General features: G+C 43.0%; 1 protein-coding gene across 8 annotated transcripts in view; it reads right to left on the bottom strand.

Moving 5' to 3' along the window:
* LOC110498653 (attractin) overlaps nucleotides 1-19,053 on the bottom strand; it is a 258,850-nt gene that overhangs the window by 55,235 nt on the left and 184,562 nt on the right. For 5 of the 8 annotated variants that reach the window (XM_036955432.1, XM_036955427.1, XM_036955426.1 and 2 more), the window contains 4 exons: nucleotides 18,642-18,736; nucleotides 18,447-18,525; nucleotides 9,713-9,870; nucleotides 3,558-3,619 (listed from right to left, as the gene is read on the bottom strand). In XM_036955432.1, the coding sequence (XP_036811327.1) occupies nucleotides 3,558-3,619; nucleotides 9,713-9,870; nucleotides 18,447-18,525; nucleotides 18,642-18,736 (394 nt within the window). The remainder of the gene's footprint in view (nucleotides 1-3,557; nucleotides 3,620-9,712; nucleotides 9,871-18,446; nucleotides 18,526-18,641; nucleotides 18,737-19,053) is intronic. The other 3 variants (XM_036955429.1, XM_036955430.1, XM_036955428.1) reach the window with 3 other exon arrangements.

Below are 19,053 nucleotides of genomic sequence, written 5' to 3'. Positions count from 1 at the left end.
GTGTAGGGGGACAACTGTAATAGATGAATGGGGCTAGTTAGTGTAGGTTGACTACTGTAATAGATGAACAGGGCTAGTTAGTGTAGGGGGACAACTGTAATAGATGAATGGGGTTAGTTAGTGTAGGTTGACTACTGTAATAGATGAACAGGGCTAGTTAGTGTAGGTTGACTACTGTAATAGATGAACAGGGCTCGTTAGTGTAGGGGGACAACTGTAATAGATGAATGGGACTAGTTAGTATAAGTTGACTACTGTAATAGATGAATGGGGCTAGTTAGCATAAGTTGACTACTGTAATAGATGAACAGGGCTAGTTAGTGTAGGTTGACTACTGTAATATATGAACAGGGCTAGTTAGTGTAGGGGGACAACTGTAATAGATGAATGGGGCTAGTTAGTGTAGGTTGACTACTGTAATAGATGAACGGGGCTAGTTAGTGTAGGTTGACTACTGTAATAGATGAATGGGGCTAGTTAGTGTAGGGGGACAACTGTAATAGATGAATGGGGCTAGTTAGTGTAGGTTGACTACTGTAATAGATGAATGGGGCTAGTTAGTGTAGGTTGACTACTGTAATAGATGAATGGGGCTAGTTAGTGTAGGTTGACTACAGTAATAGATGAACGGGGCTAGTTAGTGTAGGTTGACTTACTGTAAAAGATGAATGGGGATAGTTAGTGTAAGTTGACTACTGTAATAGATGAATGGGGCTAGTTAGTGTAGGGGGACAACTGTAATAGATGAATGGGGCTAGTTAGTGTAGGGGGCCTACTGTAATAGATGAATGGGGCTAGTTAGTGTAGGTTGACTACTGTAATAGATGAACGGGGCTAGTTAGTGTAGGTTGACTATTGTAATAGATGAATGGGGCTAGTTAGTGTAGGTTGACTACAGTAATAGATGAATGGGGCTAGTTAGTGTAGGTTGACTACAGTAATAGATGAACGGGGCTAGTTAGTGTAGGTTGACTATTGTAATAGATGAATGGGGCTAGTTAGTGTAGGTTGACTACAGTAATAGATGAACGGGGCTAGTTTGTGTAGGGAGACTACTGTAATAGATGAATAGGGCTAGTTAGTGTAGGTTGACTACTGTAATAGATGAATGGGGCTAGTTTGTGTAGGTTGACTACTGTAATAGATGAATGGGGCTAGTTAGTGTAGGTTGACTACTGTAATAGATGAACGGGGCTAGTTAGTGTAGGTTGACTACTGTAATAGATGAATGGGGCTAGTTAGTGTAGATTGACTACTGTAATAGATGAACAGGGCTAGTTAGTGTAGGGGGACAACTGTAATAGATGAATGGGGCTAGTTAGTGTAGGTTGACTACTGTAATAGATGAACAGGGCTAGTTAGTGTAGGGGGACAACTGTAATAGATGAATGGGGCTAGTTAGTGTAGGTTGACTACTGTAATAGATGAACGGGGCTAGTTAGTGTAGGTTGACTATTGTAATAGATGAATGGGGCTAGTTAGTGTAGGTTGACTACAGTAATAGATGAATGGGGCTAGTTAGTGTAGGTTGACTACTGTAACAGATGAATGGGGCTAGTTAGTGTAGGTTGACTTACTGTAACAGATGAATGGGGCTAGTTAGTGTAGGTTGACTACTGTAATAGATGAACGGGGCCAAATGGGGGACAACTGTAATAGATGAATGGGGCTAGATAGTGTAGGTTGACTACTGTAATAGATGAATGGGACTAGTTAGTATAAGTTGACTACTGTAATAGATGAATGGGGCTAGTTAGCATAAGTTGACTACTGTAATAGATGAACAGGGCGAGTTAGTGTAGGTTGACTACTGTAATAGATGAATGGGGCTAGTTAGTGTAGGGGGACAACTGTAATAGATGAATGGGGCTAGTTAGTGTAGGTTGACTACTGTAATAGATGAATGGGGCTAGTTAGTGTAGGTTGACTACAGTAATAGATGAACGGGGCTAGTTAGTGTAGGTTGACTTACTGTAAAAGATGAATGGGGCTAGTTAGTGTAAGTTGACTACTGTAATAGATTTATGGGGCTAGTTAGTGTAGGGGGACAACTGTAATAGATGAATGGGGCTAGTTAGTGTAGGTTGACTACTGTAATAGATGAATGGGGCTAGTTAGTGTAGGGGGACAACTGTAATAGATTAATGGGGCTAGTTAGTGTAGGTTGACTACTGTAATAGATGAATGGGGCTAGTTAGTGTAGGGGGACAACTGTAATAGATGAATGGGGCTAGTTAGTGTAGGTTGACTACTGTAATAGATGAATGGGGCTATTTAGTGTAGGTTGACTACTGTAACAGATGAATGGGGCTAGTTAGTGTAGGTTGACTACTGTAATAGATGAATGGGGCTAGTTAGTGTAGGGGGACAACTGTAATAGTGTAGGTTGACTACTGGGCTGCGGGGCTAGTTAGTGTAGGTTGACTACTATAACAGATGAATGGGGCTAGTTAGTGTAGGTTGACTACTGTAATAGATGAACGGGGCTAGTTAGTGTAGGTTGACTATTGTAATAGATGAATGGGGCTAGTTAGTGTAGGGGGACAACTGTAATAGATGAATGGGGCTAGTTAGTGTAGGTTGACTACTGTAATAGATGAATGGGGCTAGTTAGTGTAGGTTGACTACTGTAATAGATGAATGGGGCTAGTTAGTGTAGGGGGACAACTGTAATAGATGAATGGGGCTAGTTAGTGTAGGTTGACTACTGTAATAGATGAATGGGGCTAGTTAGTGTAGGTTGACAACTGTAACAGATGAACGGGGCTAGTTAGTGTAGGTTGACAACTGTAACAGATGAACGGGGCTAGTTAGTGTAGGGAGACTACTGTAACAGATGAACAGGGCTAGTTAGTGTAGGTATTGTTTACTGTTAATTTGATTGTTTATTTCACTTTTGTATATTATCTACCTCACTTGCTTTGGCAATGTTAACATGTTTCCCATGCCAATAAAGCCCCTTGAATTGAATTGAGAGAGAGAGCGAGAGAGAGAGAGAGAGAGGACAAACTCTCCAACAGAAACAAACTTTCCAACAGAGATCACGACGACACACTGAGCGTAAATATATATGAATGAGTGAGCATTCATGTGCAAAGGATTAGCATTTCAATTGTCATAATTATCAACTTTCTAGTGTCTTTTATCTCAGTCGACCCCCACTTCCCTTTTGTCCACCAAGCCGCCATGCCGGTTTAGCCCACTAGGGCACATTCCCCTATCATTTCCTTGTAACCATATCTACTGTTTGTTTATGCATTTCCGTGATTATTTAGTTAGTTAGTAAATAAAAGATTAACCCAATTGATGTATGGATGATTCATAGTGAAGACTGGGTTCGTGCAAATAACCAACAATTTACCACGTTTGGAATGAGACTAACGTGAGGTAAAGAATAACTCATTAATTAGAAGACTAATTGATCAGGTATTAAAATATCTGAAAGTTATATTAGGAAAATGTTAACTTTGTAATCTGAATATCTGAAGAGGAGAAGGATGAGGAAGAGGATAATGAACAGGAGGAGGAAGAAATGAGGAGGAAGAGGCGGCGCTCACCTGAAGAATGTGACGAAGAACTGCACCAGATCCATGAAGTTACTGTGCTGAGAGAAGGCAATCTGAGGAGAGAGACAGACATGTTCAGACACAGACAGGTTAACAGACAAAAAGGTAATCTGAGGAGAGGAGAGACAAGTAAACAGACAGGTTAACATAGAGAGAAAGAGACAGACAGGCAGACAGATATGTTAACAGACAGAGAGAAAGACAGACAGGCAGACAGACAGACATGTTAACAGACAGAGAGAAAGACAGACAGGCAGACAGACAGAGAGAAAGACAGACAGGCTGACAGACAGGTTGACAGAGACGGGTTAAGAGACAGACAGCGAGAAAGACAGAGACAGAGAGAAAGACTGGTATTACTCTGCCCTTTTGAAAGTCATGCCCCCTCCGTCTTTCCTAAATCAGTCTATATAACATAATATCAGTGTTAGAATCTCAATATCACAAACACAACTGGAGTCAGAACCAGTTTTAGGAGGGCATGTCATTTCTGGAATGGTATACCCCCGTTGCCCCTCATTTTCCCGACAGTAGGGCCTGCTCCGCTCCTTCTCCCAAAGTAGTTGATGGTGCCGTGCCCAGTTGATAATCACTATAACTATACCAAACCTCATTTCACACATACAAGAGATGACATAAATAAAGTAATGATGGAGCGGTAGGGATTGAATGGGTGAGTTGCAGAGTCGATGAGAAGCGAACGATGCAGAATTCTGTCATCATCGGTTGTGAATGAAGAACAGGGCCAATCTTTTGAATTGATCTATTCTAATTCTAACCTCTAAATGATATTTACCCTATATCAATCCACTAAACCCAATCAATGAATTGTCACATCTCTGACGATCGTTCTTCTGATTCTGAGTCTCAGACGGAACCTACACCTCCAAGGCTTAAGCGCAAAATAGCCAGAACGATGCACACTGAGCAGGTGCCCGCTGCCACCACCACATGAAACACTGAGACAGGAGGGGACCGTCAGATAGAACAAGGACATGACAATGCTACGGGCTGATTATCGCACTACAGACCCGGGTTCGATCCCTTCCGGCAGTGACCGGGAGACCCGTGACGGGGCGCAAAATTGGTCCTTGTGGCGGGCCGGGCGCCTGGAAGCTGACTTCGGTCGCCAGCTTGACTGTGTTTCCTCCGACACGTTGGTATGTGGCTGGCTTCCGGTTTAAGAGAGCAGTGTGTCAAGAAACAGTGTGGCTTGGCAGGGTCGTGTTTTGGAGGACGCACGGCTCTAGACCTTCGCCTCTCTGAGTCGGTAGGGGAGTTGCAACAATGGGACAAGACTAATTACCAATTGGATATCTTGAAATTGTGGTGAAAAAGGGGTAAAAAGTAAAAAATATATAATAAATAATAACATTAGCAACTCACTCACAAGCTTCCGTTCCTCTGACTATATAATAACATTACATATTGTATTCTGTCTCTGTTGTTGATTCAGTTAAGCCTGTACTAAATTGAAATGCTATTGCTTTTGTGCTGATTTTCACTAATAATCAAGTACACTTGGTGCTTATAATGAGGGTTAGGCACTGATGTTTTCATCATTTAACAGTGCATCTTGGTGATTCGGCTATTTTTATTTTTTTTGTCAATGTAAAAAGAAGCTGTTACCGTGTTCAAATGCTTTTTGTTTCATAGTTGTAACAAAGGCACTCCACTAATACAATTTAGCTGTAAGGTTCTGCTTTTCTTTTCTTAGTAAACCTTGTGTTCTTGTTTCTTTGTGTTCTGGAACGTATCCCTGTATCTTTGTGTTCTGGAACGTATCCCTGTATCTTTGTGTTCTGGAACGTATCCCTGTATCTTTGTGTTCTGGAACGTATCCCTGTATCTTTGTGTTCTGGAACGTAGCCCTGTATCTGTGTGTTCTGGAACGTATCCCTGTATCTTTGTGTTCTAGAACGTATCCCTGTATCTTTGTGTTCTGGAACGTATCCCTGTATCTTTGTGTTCTGGATCGTAGCCTTGTATCTTTGTGTTCTGGAACATAGCCTTGTATCTTTGTGTTCTGGAACGTAGCCATGTATTCTTGTGTTCTGGAACGTAGCCTTGTATCTTTGTGTTCTGCAACGTAGCCTTGTTTCTTTGTGTTCTGGAACGTAGCCTTGTTTCTTTGTGTTCTGGAACGTATCCATGTGTCTGTGTTCTGGAACGTATCCCTGTGTCTTTGTGTTCTGGAACGTATCCCTGTATCTTTGTGTTCTGGAACGTATCCCTGTATCTTTGTGTTCTGGAACGTATCCCTGTATCTTTGTGTTCTGGAACGTAGCCCTGTATCTTTGTGTTCTGGAACGTAGCCTTGTATCTTTGTGTTCTGGAACGTATCCCTGTATCTTTGTGTTCTGGAACGTATCCCTGTATCTTTGTGTTCTGGAACGTATCCCTGTATCTTTGTGTTCTAGAACGTATCCCTGTATCTTTGTGTTCTGGAACGTATCCCTGTATCTTTGTGTTCTGGATCGTAGCCTTGTATCTTTGTGTTCTGGAACGTAGCCTTGTATCTTTGTGTTCTGGAACGTAGCCATGTATCTTTGTGTTCTGCAACGTAGCCTTGTTTCTTTGTGTTCTGGAACGTAGCCTTGTTTCTTTGTGTTCTGGAACGTATCCATGTGTCTGTGTTCTGGAACGTATCCCTGTGTCTTTGTGTTCTGGAACGTATCCCTGTATCTTTGTGTTCTGGAACGTATCCCTGTATCTTTGTGTTCTGGAACGTATCCCTGTATCTTTGTGTTCTGGAACGTATCCCTGTATCTTTGTGTTCTGGAACGTATCCCTGTATCTTTGTGTTCTGGAACGTATCCCTGTATCTTTGTGTTCTGGAACGTATCCCTGTATCTTTGTGTTCTGGAACGTATCCCTGTATCTTTGTGTTCTAGAACGTATCCCCGTATCTTTGTGTTCTGGAACGTATCCCTGTATCTTTGTGTTCTGAATCGTAGCCTTGTATCTTTGTGTTCTGGATCGTAGCCTTGTATCTTTGTGTTCTGGAATGTATCCCGGTATCTTTGTGTTCTGGAACGTAGCCTTGTTTCTTTGTGTTCTGGAACGTAGCCCTGTTTCTATGTGTTCTGGAACGTAGCTCTGTTTCTTTGTGTTCTAGAACGTAGCTCTGTTGCTTTGTGTTCTATGACGTAGCTCTGCTTCTTTGTGTTCTGGAACGTAGCATTGTTGCTTTGTGTTCTACAACGTAGCTCTGTTGCTTTGTGTTCTAGAACATATCTCTGTTTCTTTGTGTTCTAGAACGTAGCTCTGTTTCTTTGTGTTCTAGAACGTAGCTCTGTTTCTTTGTGTTCTAGAAAGTAGCTCTGTTTCTTTGTGTTCTGGAACGTAGCCTTGTATCTTTGTGTTCTGGAACACATCCCTGTATCTTTGTGTTCTGGAACATAGCCTTGTATCTTTGTGTTCTGGAACGTATCCGTGTATCTTTGTGTTCTGGAACGTATCCCTGTATCTTTGTGTTCTGGAACGTATCCCTGTATCTTTGTGTTCTGGAACGTAGCCTTGTATCTTTGTGTTCTGGAACGTATCCCTGTATCTTTGTGTTCTGGAACGTAGCCTTGTATATTTGTGTTCTGGAACGGATCCCTGTATCTTTGTGTTCTGGAACGTATCCCTGTATCTTTGTGTTCTGGAACGTAGCCTTGTATCTTTGTGTTCTGTAACGTAGCCTTGTATCTTTGTGTTCTGGAACGTAGCCTTGTATCTTTGTGTTCTGGAACGTAGCCTTGTATCTTTGTGTTCTGGAACGTAGCCTTGTATCTTTGTGTTCTGGAACATAGCCTTGTTTCTTTGTGTTCTGGAACGTATCCCTGTGTCTTTGTGTTCTGGAATGTATCCCTGTATCTTTGTGTTCTGGAACGTATCCCTGTATCTTTGTGTTCTGGAACGTATCCCTGTATCTTTGTGTTCTAGAACGTAGCTCTGTTTCTTCGTGTTCTGGAACGTAGCGCTGTATTTAATGTTTGTTCATTGATTTTACCTGTGTTGGTTTCTCACCTGGTCTCATCAGCTCCCTATGTAGTTCAGTTCTTTCTGTTTGTATGGTTGTGAGGTATTGTTTGTTTTTGACTGCTTACCTGTGTTTGACCATTGCCGGCCTGTGACCACGATTCCTGCCTTCTGCGATGACTTAATAAACATCTGCCGCGCTCGGCGTGTGAATCTATAACTTTTTCTCCCTGAGTATTCATTACATTAGTGTAGGGGAGAGTGGGGTAAGTTGACCCACCCTTGTTTCTAGGGAATCATACATAAAATGAAGAATTTGATTAAATATTTATGAGGAGGTCATAATCATGGAGAGTGTGAAGGAAGAAACCACGTGTAAAAAGTGGTAAGCAAGTTAGGTCCAAAACACTGGTATTCACCAAGTCAAATGAATGTATCGTGAAAGATGAATGGTTTGGATCACGCTCCACTGCTTTGATTGGTGCAGCTCAGCGCGTTGTTACGTATCATTTGCGGGGAGCATCAGCATCATCATCAGCATCATCATCAGCATCAGCAGCAGTCGTTGTAGCCTATTATTCCACTTCCCCTAGATGTGACAACCATGGCATGAGCCTACCAAACGTTGCACCATGTCTACAATGTAGAAAAACACGCCACTAGTCTAAACCGCTAGGCTGTCCACATTACCAAACCGTTCAATAGCTAGGCTGTCCACATTACCAAACCGTTCGATAGCTAGGCTCCCCACATTACCAAACCGTTCGATAGCTAGGCTCCCCACATTACCAAACCGTTCGATAGCTAGGCTGTCCACATTACCAAACCGTTCGATAGCTAGGCTCCCCACATTACCAAACCGTTCGATAGCTAGGCTCCCCACATTACCAAACCGTTCGATAGCTAGGCTCCCCACATTACCAAACCGTTCGATAGCTAGGCTCCCCACATTACCAAACCGTTAGATAGCTAGGCTCCCCACATTACCAAACCGTTCGATAGCTAGGCTCCCCACATTACCAAACCGTTAGATAGCTAGGCTCCCCACATTACCAAACCGTTCGATAGCTAGGCTCCCCACATTACCAAACCGTTCGATAGCTAGGCTGTCCACATTACCAAACCGTTCGATAGCTAGGCTCCCCACATTACCAAACCGTTCGATAGCTAGGCTGTCCACATTACCAAACCGTTCGATAGCTAGGCTCCCCACATTACCAAACCGTTCGATAGCTAGGCTCCCCACATTACCAAACCGTTCGATAGCTAGGCTCCCCACATTACCAAACCGTTCGATAGCTAGGCTCCCCACATTACCAAACCGTTAGATAGCTAGGCTCCCCACATTACCAAACCGTTCGATAGCTAGGCTCCCCACATTACCAAACCGTTAGATAGCTAGGCTCCCCACATTACCAAACCATTAGATAGCTAGGCTCCCCACATTAACAAACCGTTCGATAGCTAGGCTGTCCACATTACCAAACCGTTAGATAGCTAGGCTGTCCACATTACCAAACCGTTCGATAGCTAGGCTCCCCACATTACCAAACCGTTCGATAGCTAGGCTGTCCACATTACCAAACCGTTCGATAGCTAGGCTCCCCACATTACCAAACCGTTCTATAGCTAGGCTCCCCACATTACCAAACCGTTAGATAGCTAGGCTGTCCACATTACCAAACCGTTCGATAGCTAGGCTCCCCACATTACCAAACCGTTCGATAGCTAGGCTGTCCACATTACCAAACCGTTCGATAGCTAGGCTCCCCACATTACCAAACCGTTCGATAGCTAGGCTCCCCACATTACCAAACCATTAGATAGCTAGGCTGTCCACATTACCAAACCATTAGATAGCTAGGCTGTCCACATTACCAAACCATTAGATAGCTAGGCTGTCCACATTACCAAACCACACATCTAGAGGTTAGCTGCTGGAGCATCACTCTACACCCCCACACATCTAGAGGTTAGCTGCTGGAGCACCACTCTACACCCCCACACATCTAGAGGTTAGCTGCTGGAGCACCACTCTACACCCCCACACATCTAGAGGTTAGCTGCTGGAGCACCACTCTACACCCCCACACATCTAGAGGTTAGCTGCTGGAGCACCACTCTACACCCCCACACATCGGAGGGGGTGGGGTTGGGGGTGTGTGTCTCATGTCACCTACTTGTATCTTGATGGGCCAGGTGAAGTTGCTGACATAGACGAAGAAGGTGATGTTTGGGTTGTTGCGGAAGTCAAAGTTCTCATTGGAGAAACTGTCTTTAAACTCCTTAATGTTACTCCTGGAGATGATTGGGATCACCTCGCCTGTCTGAGTACCTGCTTTGGGATGAGGGGGGGAGAGAGAGAAAGAACACGTTTTTTCAGTGGACATATCATCAACACATCACACCAAGGTTGAGAGAAACCCATCTTAATTACTCACTAGTAGAAGTTTGGAACAAGTTTTTATTTTCTAATAACACTTTGAATTGAGGTGTGCTCATTCATTCATGCTCATTCATTCACATCAAAGTAGTCATTTTTACTTTTGTGGACAATACATTTCTTTGGACATTTCTGACCCAGACAAAATTCCCCAAACACTTCGCAAGTGCAGTTCAAGTCAGACATTAGCTTCATGTCCTGTCAGAACAGGATCTGCACACGTGTTCACATTTTCTGTCTGTTGCCCGCATTGCAGTCCTTGTTTTCGTTACCAATGTTAACTTTGGAAATGTGTGAGTTTCTAACAAAGTGCCTTAATACGTTATAATAGTTTCTGCATGTCGTTTCTAATGTAGCTCACTGTATGTAGGGAGCAATATATTTGTGTATATTCCCTGTAAAACAATGCTAATTGCCTCGGAGAAGTATTAGCGTGTGTTGTATTTCGAAGCTACCCTGGCCTTACGACTCCTAAGTGGCGCAGATGTCTAAGGCACAGCGTCTCAGTGCTAGAGGCGTCACTACAGACACCCTGGTTCAAATCCAGGCTGCGTTTCTATCAAAAGTAAGTGCCTTTATTACATGAATCGTTTCTGTCATTTTCATGTGAACTGCACATCCAAATACAAAAAAGACCTTATTCATCTGTTAGTTGGCGGTGAACATTGAGGGCAGCGGCGATGGTCGTTTTCTGAGTGCATTCCACAAAGCTGTTTATCATGTCCGCCCTATCCACTGCCTCCGTTTTAACGTTATAGTCAAGTACACAGTCTGGTTTGATTTTTATCTCTCCCGTCAGGTGGTCCACCTTCCCTGTGGCCGACATGGTTGCTGTATGGACAGTGGAGAGGACATGAAACGTCTCGTTTGTCAAGCCACTTTACTGCCAGCTGTTGACCGTTCCACTCCCCTCCACCTCCCCTGTCTGCATCTGAATGCCGGCATCCCCTTCCTGTTCGACCTGACTGTGCCACAGGCCCTGTTGGAGAGCAGATTTTTGTATTTTTTTAAATGTATTTATTTCACCTTTATTTAACCAGGTAGGCTAGTTGAGAACAAGTTCTCATTTGCAACTGCGACCTGGCCAAGATAAAGCATAGCAGTGTGAGCAGACAACACAGAGTTACACATGGAGTAAACAATTAACAAGTCAATAACACAGTAGAAAACAAAGGGGGAGTCTATATACAATGTGTGCAAAAGGCATGAGGAGGTAGGCGAATAATTACAATTTTGCAGATTAACACTGGAGTGATAAATGATCAGATGGTCATGTACAGGTAGAGATATTGGTGTGCAAAAGAGCAGAAAAGTAAATAAATAAAAACAGTATGGGGATGAGGTAGGTGAAAATGGGTGGGCTATTTACCAATAGACTATGTACAGCTGCAGCGATCGGTTAGCTGCTCAGATAGCTGATGTTTGAAGTTGGTGAGGGAGATAAAAGTCTCCAGATGCTGGAAGAGTGTGGAACTGCTGTAACAATTGTCCACATACAGTTGAAGTCAGAAATTTAAAATGTACATATACCTTGGCCAAAAACATTTAAACTCAATTTTTCACAATCCCTGACATTTAATCCTAGTACAAATTCCCTGTTTTAGGTCAGTTAGGATCACCACAGAATAACAGCAGAGAGAATTATTTATTTCAGCTTTCATTTCTTTCATCACATTCCCAGTGGGTCAGAAGTTTACATACACTCAATTAGTATTTGGTAGCATTGAATTAAATTGTTTAACTTGAGTCAAACGTTTCGGGTAGTCTTCCACAAGCTTCCCACAATAAGTTGGGTAAATTTTGGCCCATTCCTCCTGACAGAGCTGGTGTAACTGAGTCAGGTTTGTAGGCCTCCTTGCTAGTACACAATTTTTCAGTTCTGTCCACAAATGTTCTATAGGGTTGAGGTAAGGGCTTTGTGATGGCCACTCCAATACTTTACTTTGTTGTCTTTAAGCCATTTTGCCACAACTTTGGAAGTATGCTTGGGGTCATTGTCCATTTGGAAGACCCATATGCGACCAAGCTTTAACTTCCAGACAGATGTCTTGAGATGTTGCTTCAATATATCGTCATAATTTTCCTCCCTCAAGATGGCATCTATTTTGTGAAGTGCACCAGTCCCTCCTGCAGCAAAGCACCCTCACAACCTGATGCTGCCACCCCCATGCTTCACGGTTGGGATGGTGCAACCTGTAGACTGGCTTTTATGGCGGTTTTGGAGCAGTGGCTTCTTCCTTGCTGAGTGGCCTTTCAGGTTATGTTGATATAGGACTTGTTTTATTGTGGATATAGATACGTTTGTACCTGTTTCCCCCAGCATCTTCACAAGGTCCTTTGCTGTTGTTCTGGGATTGATTTGCACTTTTCGCACCAAAGTACATTCATCTCTAGGAGACAGAACGCGTCTCATTCAAGAGCGGTATGACGGCTGCATGGTCCCATGGTGTTTATACTTGCGTACTACTATACAGATGAACGTGGTACCTTCAGGCGCTTGGAAATGGCTCCCAAGGATGAACCAGACTTGTGGAAGTCTACAATGTTTTCTCTGAGGTCTTGGCTGATTTCTTTAGATTTTCCCATGATGTCAAGCAAAGAGGCACTGAGTTTGAAGGCAGGCCTTGAAATACATCCACAGGTACACCTCCAATTGACTCAAATGATATCAATTAGCCCATCAGATGCTTCTAAAGTCATGACATAATTTTCTGGAATTTTCCAAGCTGTTTAAAGGCACCGTCAACTTAGTGTATGTAATCTTCTGAGCCACTGGAATTGTGATACAGTGAATTATAAGTGAAATAATCTGTCTGTAAACAAATGTTGGAAAAATTACTTGTGTCATGCACAAAGTAGATGTCCTAACCGACTTGCCAAAACTATAGTTTGTTAACAAGACATTTGTGGAGTGGTTGAAAAACTATTTTTAATGACACCAACCTAAGTGTATGTAAACTTCTGGCTTCAACTGTACAAAGTGTGTCCCTTGCTGAGATGAGGAGCCACGGACCCCGGACTCCCCAAGGGTGGCAAAGAAGGGAGTTGCAAACATAGGATCTGAGCTCCAGTATTCTCTTAGGGAGTTATTCTTTACTATCCCCATGGGAATGATTGCCACCAGGAAGGTATACATTTCACTAATTGTGGTTGTTAACCATTTAGCGAGTTTCCCCCTCACTCCTGACTCTCTCTTCTCCTGTAGCTCCAAGGTATAGTGATTGGTCTCCTCTACTATGTCTCCCACCAGCTCCTCTGTCAGAAACAACGTGAAGCACTGGGAAGGGGATTTGCACTCCAGACTGGGACACATCAAAGCAAACAGCAGGGCCAGGAGGGGTGAAATGGCTGGAGGCCTTCCAGCTACCACAGACCTCCTGTACTTCATCCACTGTCTGTCTGCCTCCATCACCACCAGCATCTTCAAAGGGAACTTCTTCAGTGGACAAGGAGTCCTCAGATTCAGGGTTCTCAATGGCTACAAGGTTGGAGGGCAGCTCTTCACTGTCAGAATCTGATTCCAGACTTGCATACTCAGACTAATTGTCAGAATTTAAAAGAATATCCAGAATTTCCACATTGGTGAGTTGTCTCCTTTTGAAAGACATTGCTAATGCTACAGCTTAGCTCACCAGCTACATACATAAACAACAACACTGGCTCAGAGTGGGAGTTGTCTCCTTTTGAAAGACATGGCTAATGCTACAGCTTAGCTCACCAGCTACATACATAAACAACAACACTGGCTCAGAGTGGGAGGTTATGTGGTTGACTGCCGGCATGCGCCACTTTTATCACTATCGTGTTTTGTGGTAAATAAGGCAGCAGCTACTCTTACTGGAGTTTATTGTGGATCCCCATTTGTTCCTGCCAAGGCAGCAGCTACTCTTCCTGGGGTTTATTATGGATCCCCATTAGTTCCTGCCAAGACAGAAGCTACTCTTCCTGGGGTTTATTATGGATCCCCATTAGTTCCTGCTAAGGCAGCAGATACTCTTCCTGGGGTTTATTATTGATCCCCATAAGTTCCTGCCAAGGCAGCAGCTACTCTTCTTGGGGTTTATTATGGATCCCCATTAGTTCCTGTCAAGGCAGCAGCTACTCTTCCTGGGGTTTATTATGGATCCCCATTAGTTCCTGCCAAGGCAGCAGCTACTATTCCTGGGGTTTATTATGGATCCCCATTAGTTCCTGCCAAGACAGCAGCTACTCTTGCTGGAGTTTATTATGGATCCCCATTAGTTCCTGCCAAGGCAGCAGCTACTCTTCCTGGGGTTTATTATGGATCCCCATTAGTTCCTGCCAAGGCAGCAGCTACTCTTCCTGGGGTTTATTATGGATCCCCATTTGTTCCTGCCAAGGCAGCAGATACTCTTCCTGGGGTTTATTATTGATCCCCATAAGTTCCTGCCAAGGCAGCAGCTACTCTTCCTGGGGTTTATTATGGATCCCCATTAGTTCCTGCCAAGGCAGCAGCTACTATTCCTGGGGTTTATTATGGATCCCCATTAGTTCCTGCCAAGGCAGCAGCTACTCTTCCTGGGGTTTATTATGGATCCCCATTAGTTCCTGTCAAGGCAGCAGCTACTTTTTCTGGGGTTTATTATGGATCCCCATTAGTTCCTGACAAGGCAGCAGCTACTCTTCCTGGGGTTTATTATGGATCCCCATTAGTTCCTGTCAAGGCAGCAGCTACTCTTCCTGGGGTTATTTATGGATCCCCATTAGTTCCTGTCAAGGCAGCAGCTACTCTTCCTGGGGTTTATTATGGATCCCCATTAGTTCCTGCCAAGGCAGCAGCTACTCTTCCTGGGGTTTATTATTGATCCCCATAAGTTCCTGCCAAGGCAGCAGCTACTCTTCCTGGGGTTTATTATGGATCCCCATTAGTTCCTGCCAAGGCAGCAGCTACTATTCCTGGGGTTTATTATGGATCCCCATTAGTTCCTGCCAAGGCAGCAGCTACTCTTCCTGGGGTTTATTATGGATCCCCATTAGTTCCTGTCAAGGCAGCAGCTACTTTTTCTGGGGTTTATTATGGATCCCCATTAGTTCCTGACAAGGCAGCAGCAACTCTTCCTGGGGTTTATTATGGATCCCCATTAGTTCCTGCCAAGACAGCAGCTACTCTTGCTGGAGTTTATTATGGATCCCCATTAGTTCCTGCCAAGGCAGCAGCTACTCTTCCTGGGGTTTATTATGGATCCCCATTAGTTCCTGCCAAGGCAGCAGCTACTCTTCCTGGGGTTTATTATGGATCCCCATTTGTTCCTGACAAGGCAGCAGCTACTCTTCCTGGGGTTTATTATGGATCCCCATTAGTTCCTGTCAAGGCAGCAGCTACTCTTCCTGGGGTTATTTATGGATCCCCATTAGTTCCTGTCAAGGCAGCAGCTACTCTTCCTGGGGTTTATTATGGATCCCCATTAGTTCCTGTCAAGGCAGCAGCTACTCTTCCTGGGGTCCAGCAACATTAAAGCAGTTACAATAAAAAAAAAATCACAACACTTTTCACAACATATTAAGTGTTAGTTGAGGTTTAGGGTTTAGTGAATGATTTGTCCAAAATACAATGCAAAAGACAGCCCCCACAATCGTTTTATCAACAATTTCTCTCAGCCAATCATCAGTCATCTGTGTAAGTGCTGTGCTTGTTGAATGTCCTGCCCTATAAGTGTGCTGAAAGTCTGTTGTCAATTTGTTTACTGTGAAATAGCATTGTATCTGGTCTATCTGTAAATAGCATTGTATCTGGTCTATCTGTAAATAGCATTGTATCTGGTCTATCTGTAAATAGCATTGTATCTGGTCTATCTGTAAATAGCATTGTATCTGGTCTATCTGTAAATAGCATTGTATCTGGTCTATCTGTAAATAGCATTGTATCTGGTCTATCTGTAAATAGCATTGTATCTGGTCCAGAAGTCTACTAAGGGTTGGTAACAGGCTGATTGGTCTGCTATTCGAGACAGTAAAGGGGGCTTTACTATTCTTAGGTAGAGGAATGACTTTAGCTTCCCTCCAGGGTTGAGGGCACACACTCGCTAGTAGGCTTATATTGAGGATATGGCAAATAGGAGTGACAATATCGTACACTATTATCCTCAGTCATTTTCCATCCAAATTGCCAGACCCCGGTAGCTTGCCATTGTTGATAGACAACAATACTTTATTCACCTATTCCACACTCACTTTAGGGAATTTCAAATGACAATGCCTTCATAATTTTGTCATATACTTGGATGTGTAGGTTCGGCATTTGTTGCTGGCATGTCAGGCCTTAGTTTGCTAATATTGCCAATGAAAAAAACATTAAAGTGGTTGGCATTATCAGTGGGTTTTGTGATGAATGAGCCATCTGATTCAATGAATGAGGGAGCGGAGTTTGCCTTTTTGCCCGAAATGTAATTTAAGGTGCTTCAAAGCTTTTTACAAACATTCTTTATATAATTTATCTTTGTTTCATAGTGTAGTTTTTCTTTTTATTCAGTTTAGACTCATGATTTTTCAATTTGCAGTACGTTTGCCAATCGGTTGTACAGCCAGACGTATTTGCCATACCTTTTGTCTCAACCACAATGTTTTTCAATTCCTCATCAATCCACTGGGATGTAACAGTTTTTACAGTCATTTTCTTGGTTATTAGTAACTTGAAGAAGCATTTTCATAAATGTGCAGCGTCTGGTTGCTCCTCATTACACACCACAGACCAACACATATTCTTTACATCAACAACATATGAATCACAACAAAACGTATTGTATTACCTCTCATACACTATATTAGGCCCAGCCTTTGGAACTGTGGTTTTCCTAGATATGGCTACTATATTGTGATCACCACATCCGATGGGTCTGGATACTGCTTTAAAGCAGAATTCTGCCGCATTAGTAAATATATAATCAATACATGTTGATGATGTCATTCCTGTGCTGTATGTAAAGCTTTTTTTGAGTGGGCAGCTTCATGAAAGCCAGTCAATATTTAGGTGACCCAGAAAAGATACCTCTGTTGATATCACATACATTATCAAGCATTTCACACATATTATCCAGATACTGACTGTTAGCACTTGGTGGTCTAAAGCAGCTTCCCACCAGAATGGGCTTTAGGTGAGGCAGATGAACCTGTAGCCATATTACTTCAACAGTATTTAACATTATCCAGATACTGACTGTCTATAGCAGCTTCCCACCAGAATGGGCTTTAGGTGAGGCAGATGAACCTGTAGCCATATTACTTCAACAGTATTTAACATTATCCAGATACTGACTGTCTATAGCAGCTTCCCACCAGAATGGGCTTTAGGTGAGGTAGATGAACCTGTAGCCATATTACTTCAACAGTATTTAACATTATCCAGATACTGACTGTCTATAGCAGCTTCCCACCAGAATGGGCTTTAGGTGAGGCAGATGAACCTGTAGCCATATCACTTCAACAGTATTTATAGGAATGTGGCTCTGAATATAGACCATAACCCCTGTTAGCATTTCTGTGTTTTCTGTAGATGTTTTAACCATGTATTGCTACCACTATTTATGTTTTTAACCCTTATTTTACCAGGTAAGTTGCCTGAGAACACATTATCATTGACCTGGGGAATAGTTACAAGGGAGAGGAGGGGGATGAATGAGCCAATTGTAAACTGGGGATGATTAGGTGACTGTGATAGTATGAGGGACAGATTAGGAATTTAGCCAGGACACTGGGATTAACACCCCTACTATTACAATAAGTATCCATGGGATCTATAGTGACCACAGAGAGTCAGGACACCCGTTAAGATCCCATCCAAAATAAATTGACACTTTTTTGGAATCTTTCAGAGTTAGAATAAGTTATGTTACCTGTGAAGGTGTATTAAAGTGTGTTACCTGTGAAGCTGTATTAGTGTGCTACCTGTGAAGGTGTGCTACCTGTGAATGTGAATTTAGGTGTGCTACATGTGAAAGCATATTTAGCTGTGTTACCTGTGAAGGTGTATTAAATTGTGTTACCTGTGAAGGTGTATTTAGGTGTGTTACCTGTGGATCTGTGTTAAGGTGTGTTACCTGTGAAGGTGTACTAACGTGTGTTACCTATGAAGGTGTATTAAAGTGTGTTACCTGTAAAAGTGTATTAAATTGTGTTACCTGTGAAGGTGTATTTAGGTGTGTTACCTGTGAAGGTATGTTAAGGTGTTACCTGTGAAGGTGTATTTAGGAGTGTTACCTGTGAAGGTGTGTTAAATTGTGTTACCTGTGAAGGTGTATTTAGGTGTGAAGGTGTATTAAAGTGTGTTACCTGTGAAGGTATGTTAAGGTGTGTTACCTGTGAAGGTGTATTTAGGTGTGTTACCTGTGAAGGTATGTTAAGGTGTTACCTGTGGAGCTGTGTTAAGGTGTGTTACCTGTGAATGTGTATTTAGGTGTGTTACCTGTGAAGGTATGTTAAGGTGTTACCTGTGGAGCTGTGTTAAGGTGTGTTACCTGTGAAGCTGGCAGCCCAGGTGATGTTGAGGTTGAAGTTTTTGGAGGCGTTAATGAAAACAACCAGATCACGATTCTGCTGCGGAGGAGAGAGGGATGAGGAGATAAATAATCTGACCTTAACCCTAAACACTACTTCCTTGGGCATGGCCGGACCCCTGACCTCTAACCCCAGCAGTATGGGTGTGGTCCTACCTCCTCGGGTGTTGCTACAAAGTTGATGGCGGTGTAGTAGCGGTCGTCCTCCTGAGACAGACTGAAGGTGAACTGGTAGTCTATCAGCAGGGTGTCTGGTAGGGAGATAAACACAGCTACATGTTAGAACAGCGGTCCACTCTCCTCTTCATAGATATTTTAGTTATGTAGCAGATGCTCTTATCCAGAGCGATTTACAGGAGCCATTAGGGTTAAATGCCTTGCTCAAGGACACATCAAAATATGTTTCACCTTGTTGGCTTGGGATTGGAACCAGTGACCTTTGGGTTAGTGGCCCAACGCGCTAATAGTTACTGGCCCAACGCTCTACAGCATGTCCCTTTCAACATCAACTTACTGAAGGTACGTGGTTGTGGACGATTGTGGCAGGGTAACTGTCATTATTCAAACT

The sequence above is a fragment of the Oncorhynchus mykiss genome, chromosome 19, assembly GCF_013265735.2.
Source record: "Oncorhynchus mykiss isolate Arlee chromosome 19, USDA_OmykA_1.1, whole genome shotgun sequence".
Taxonomy (NCBI): domain Eukaryota; kingdom Metazoa; phylum Chordata; class Actinopteri; order Salmoniformes; family Salmonidae; genus Oncorhynchus; species Oncorhynchus mykiss.
The sequence above is the reverse complement of the archived record's forward strand: the minus strand, read 5'-3'. Positions and strand labels throughout refer to the sequence as shown.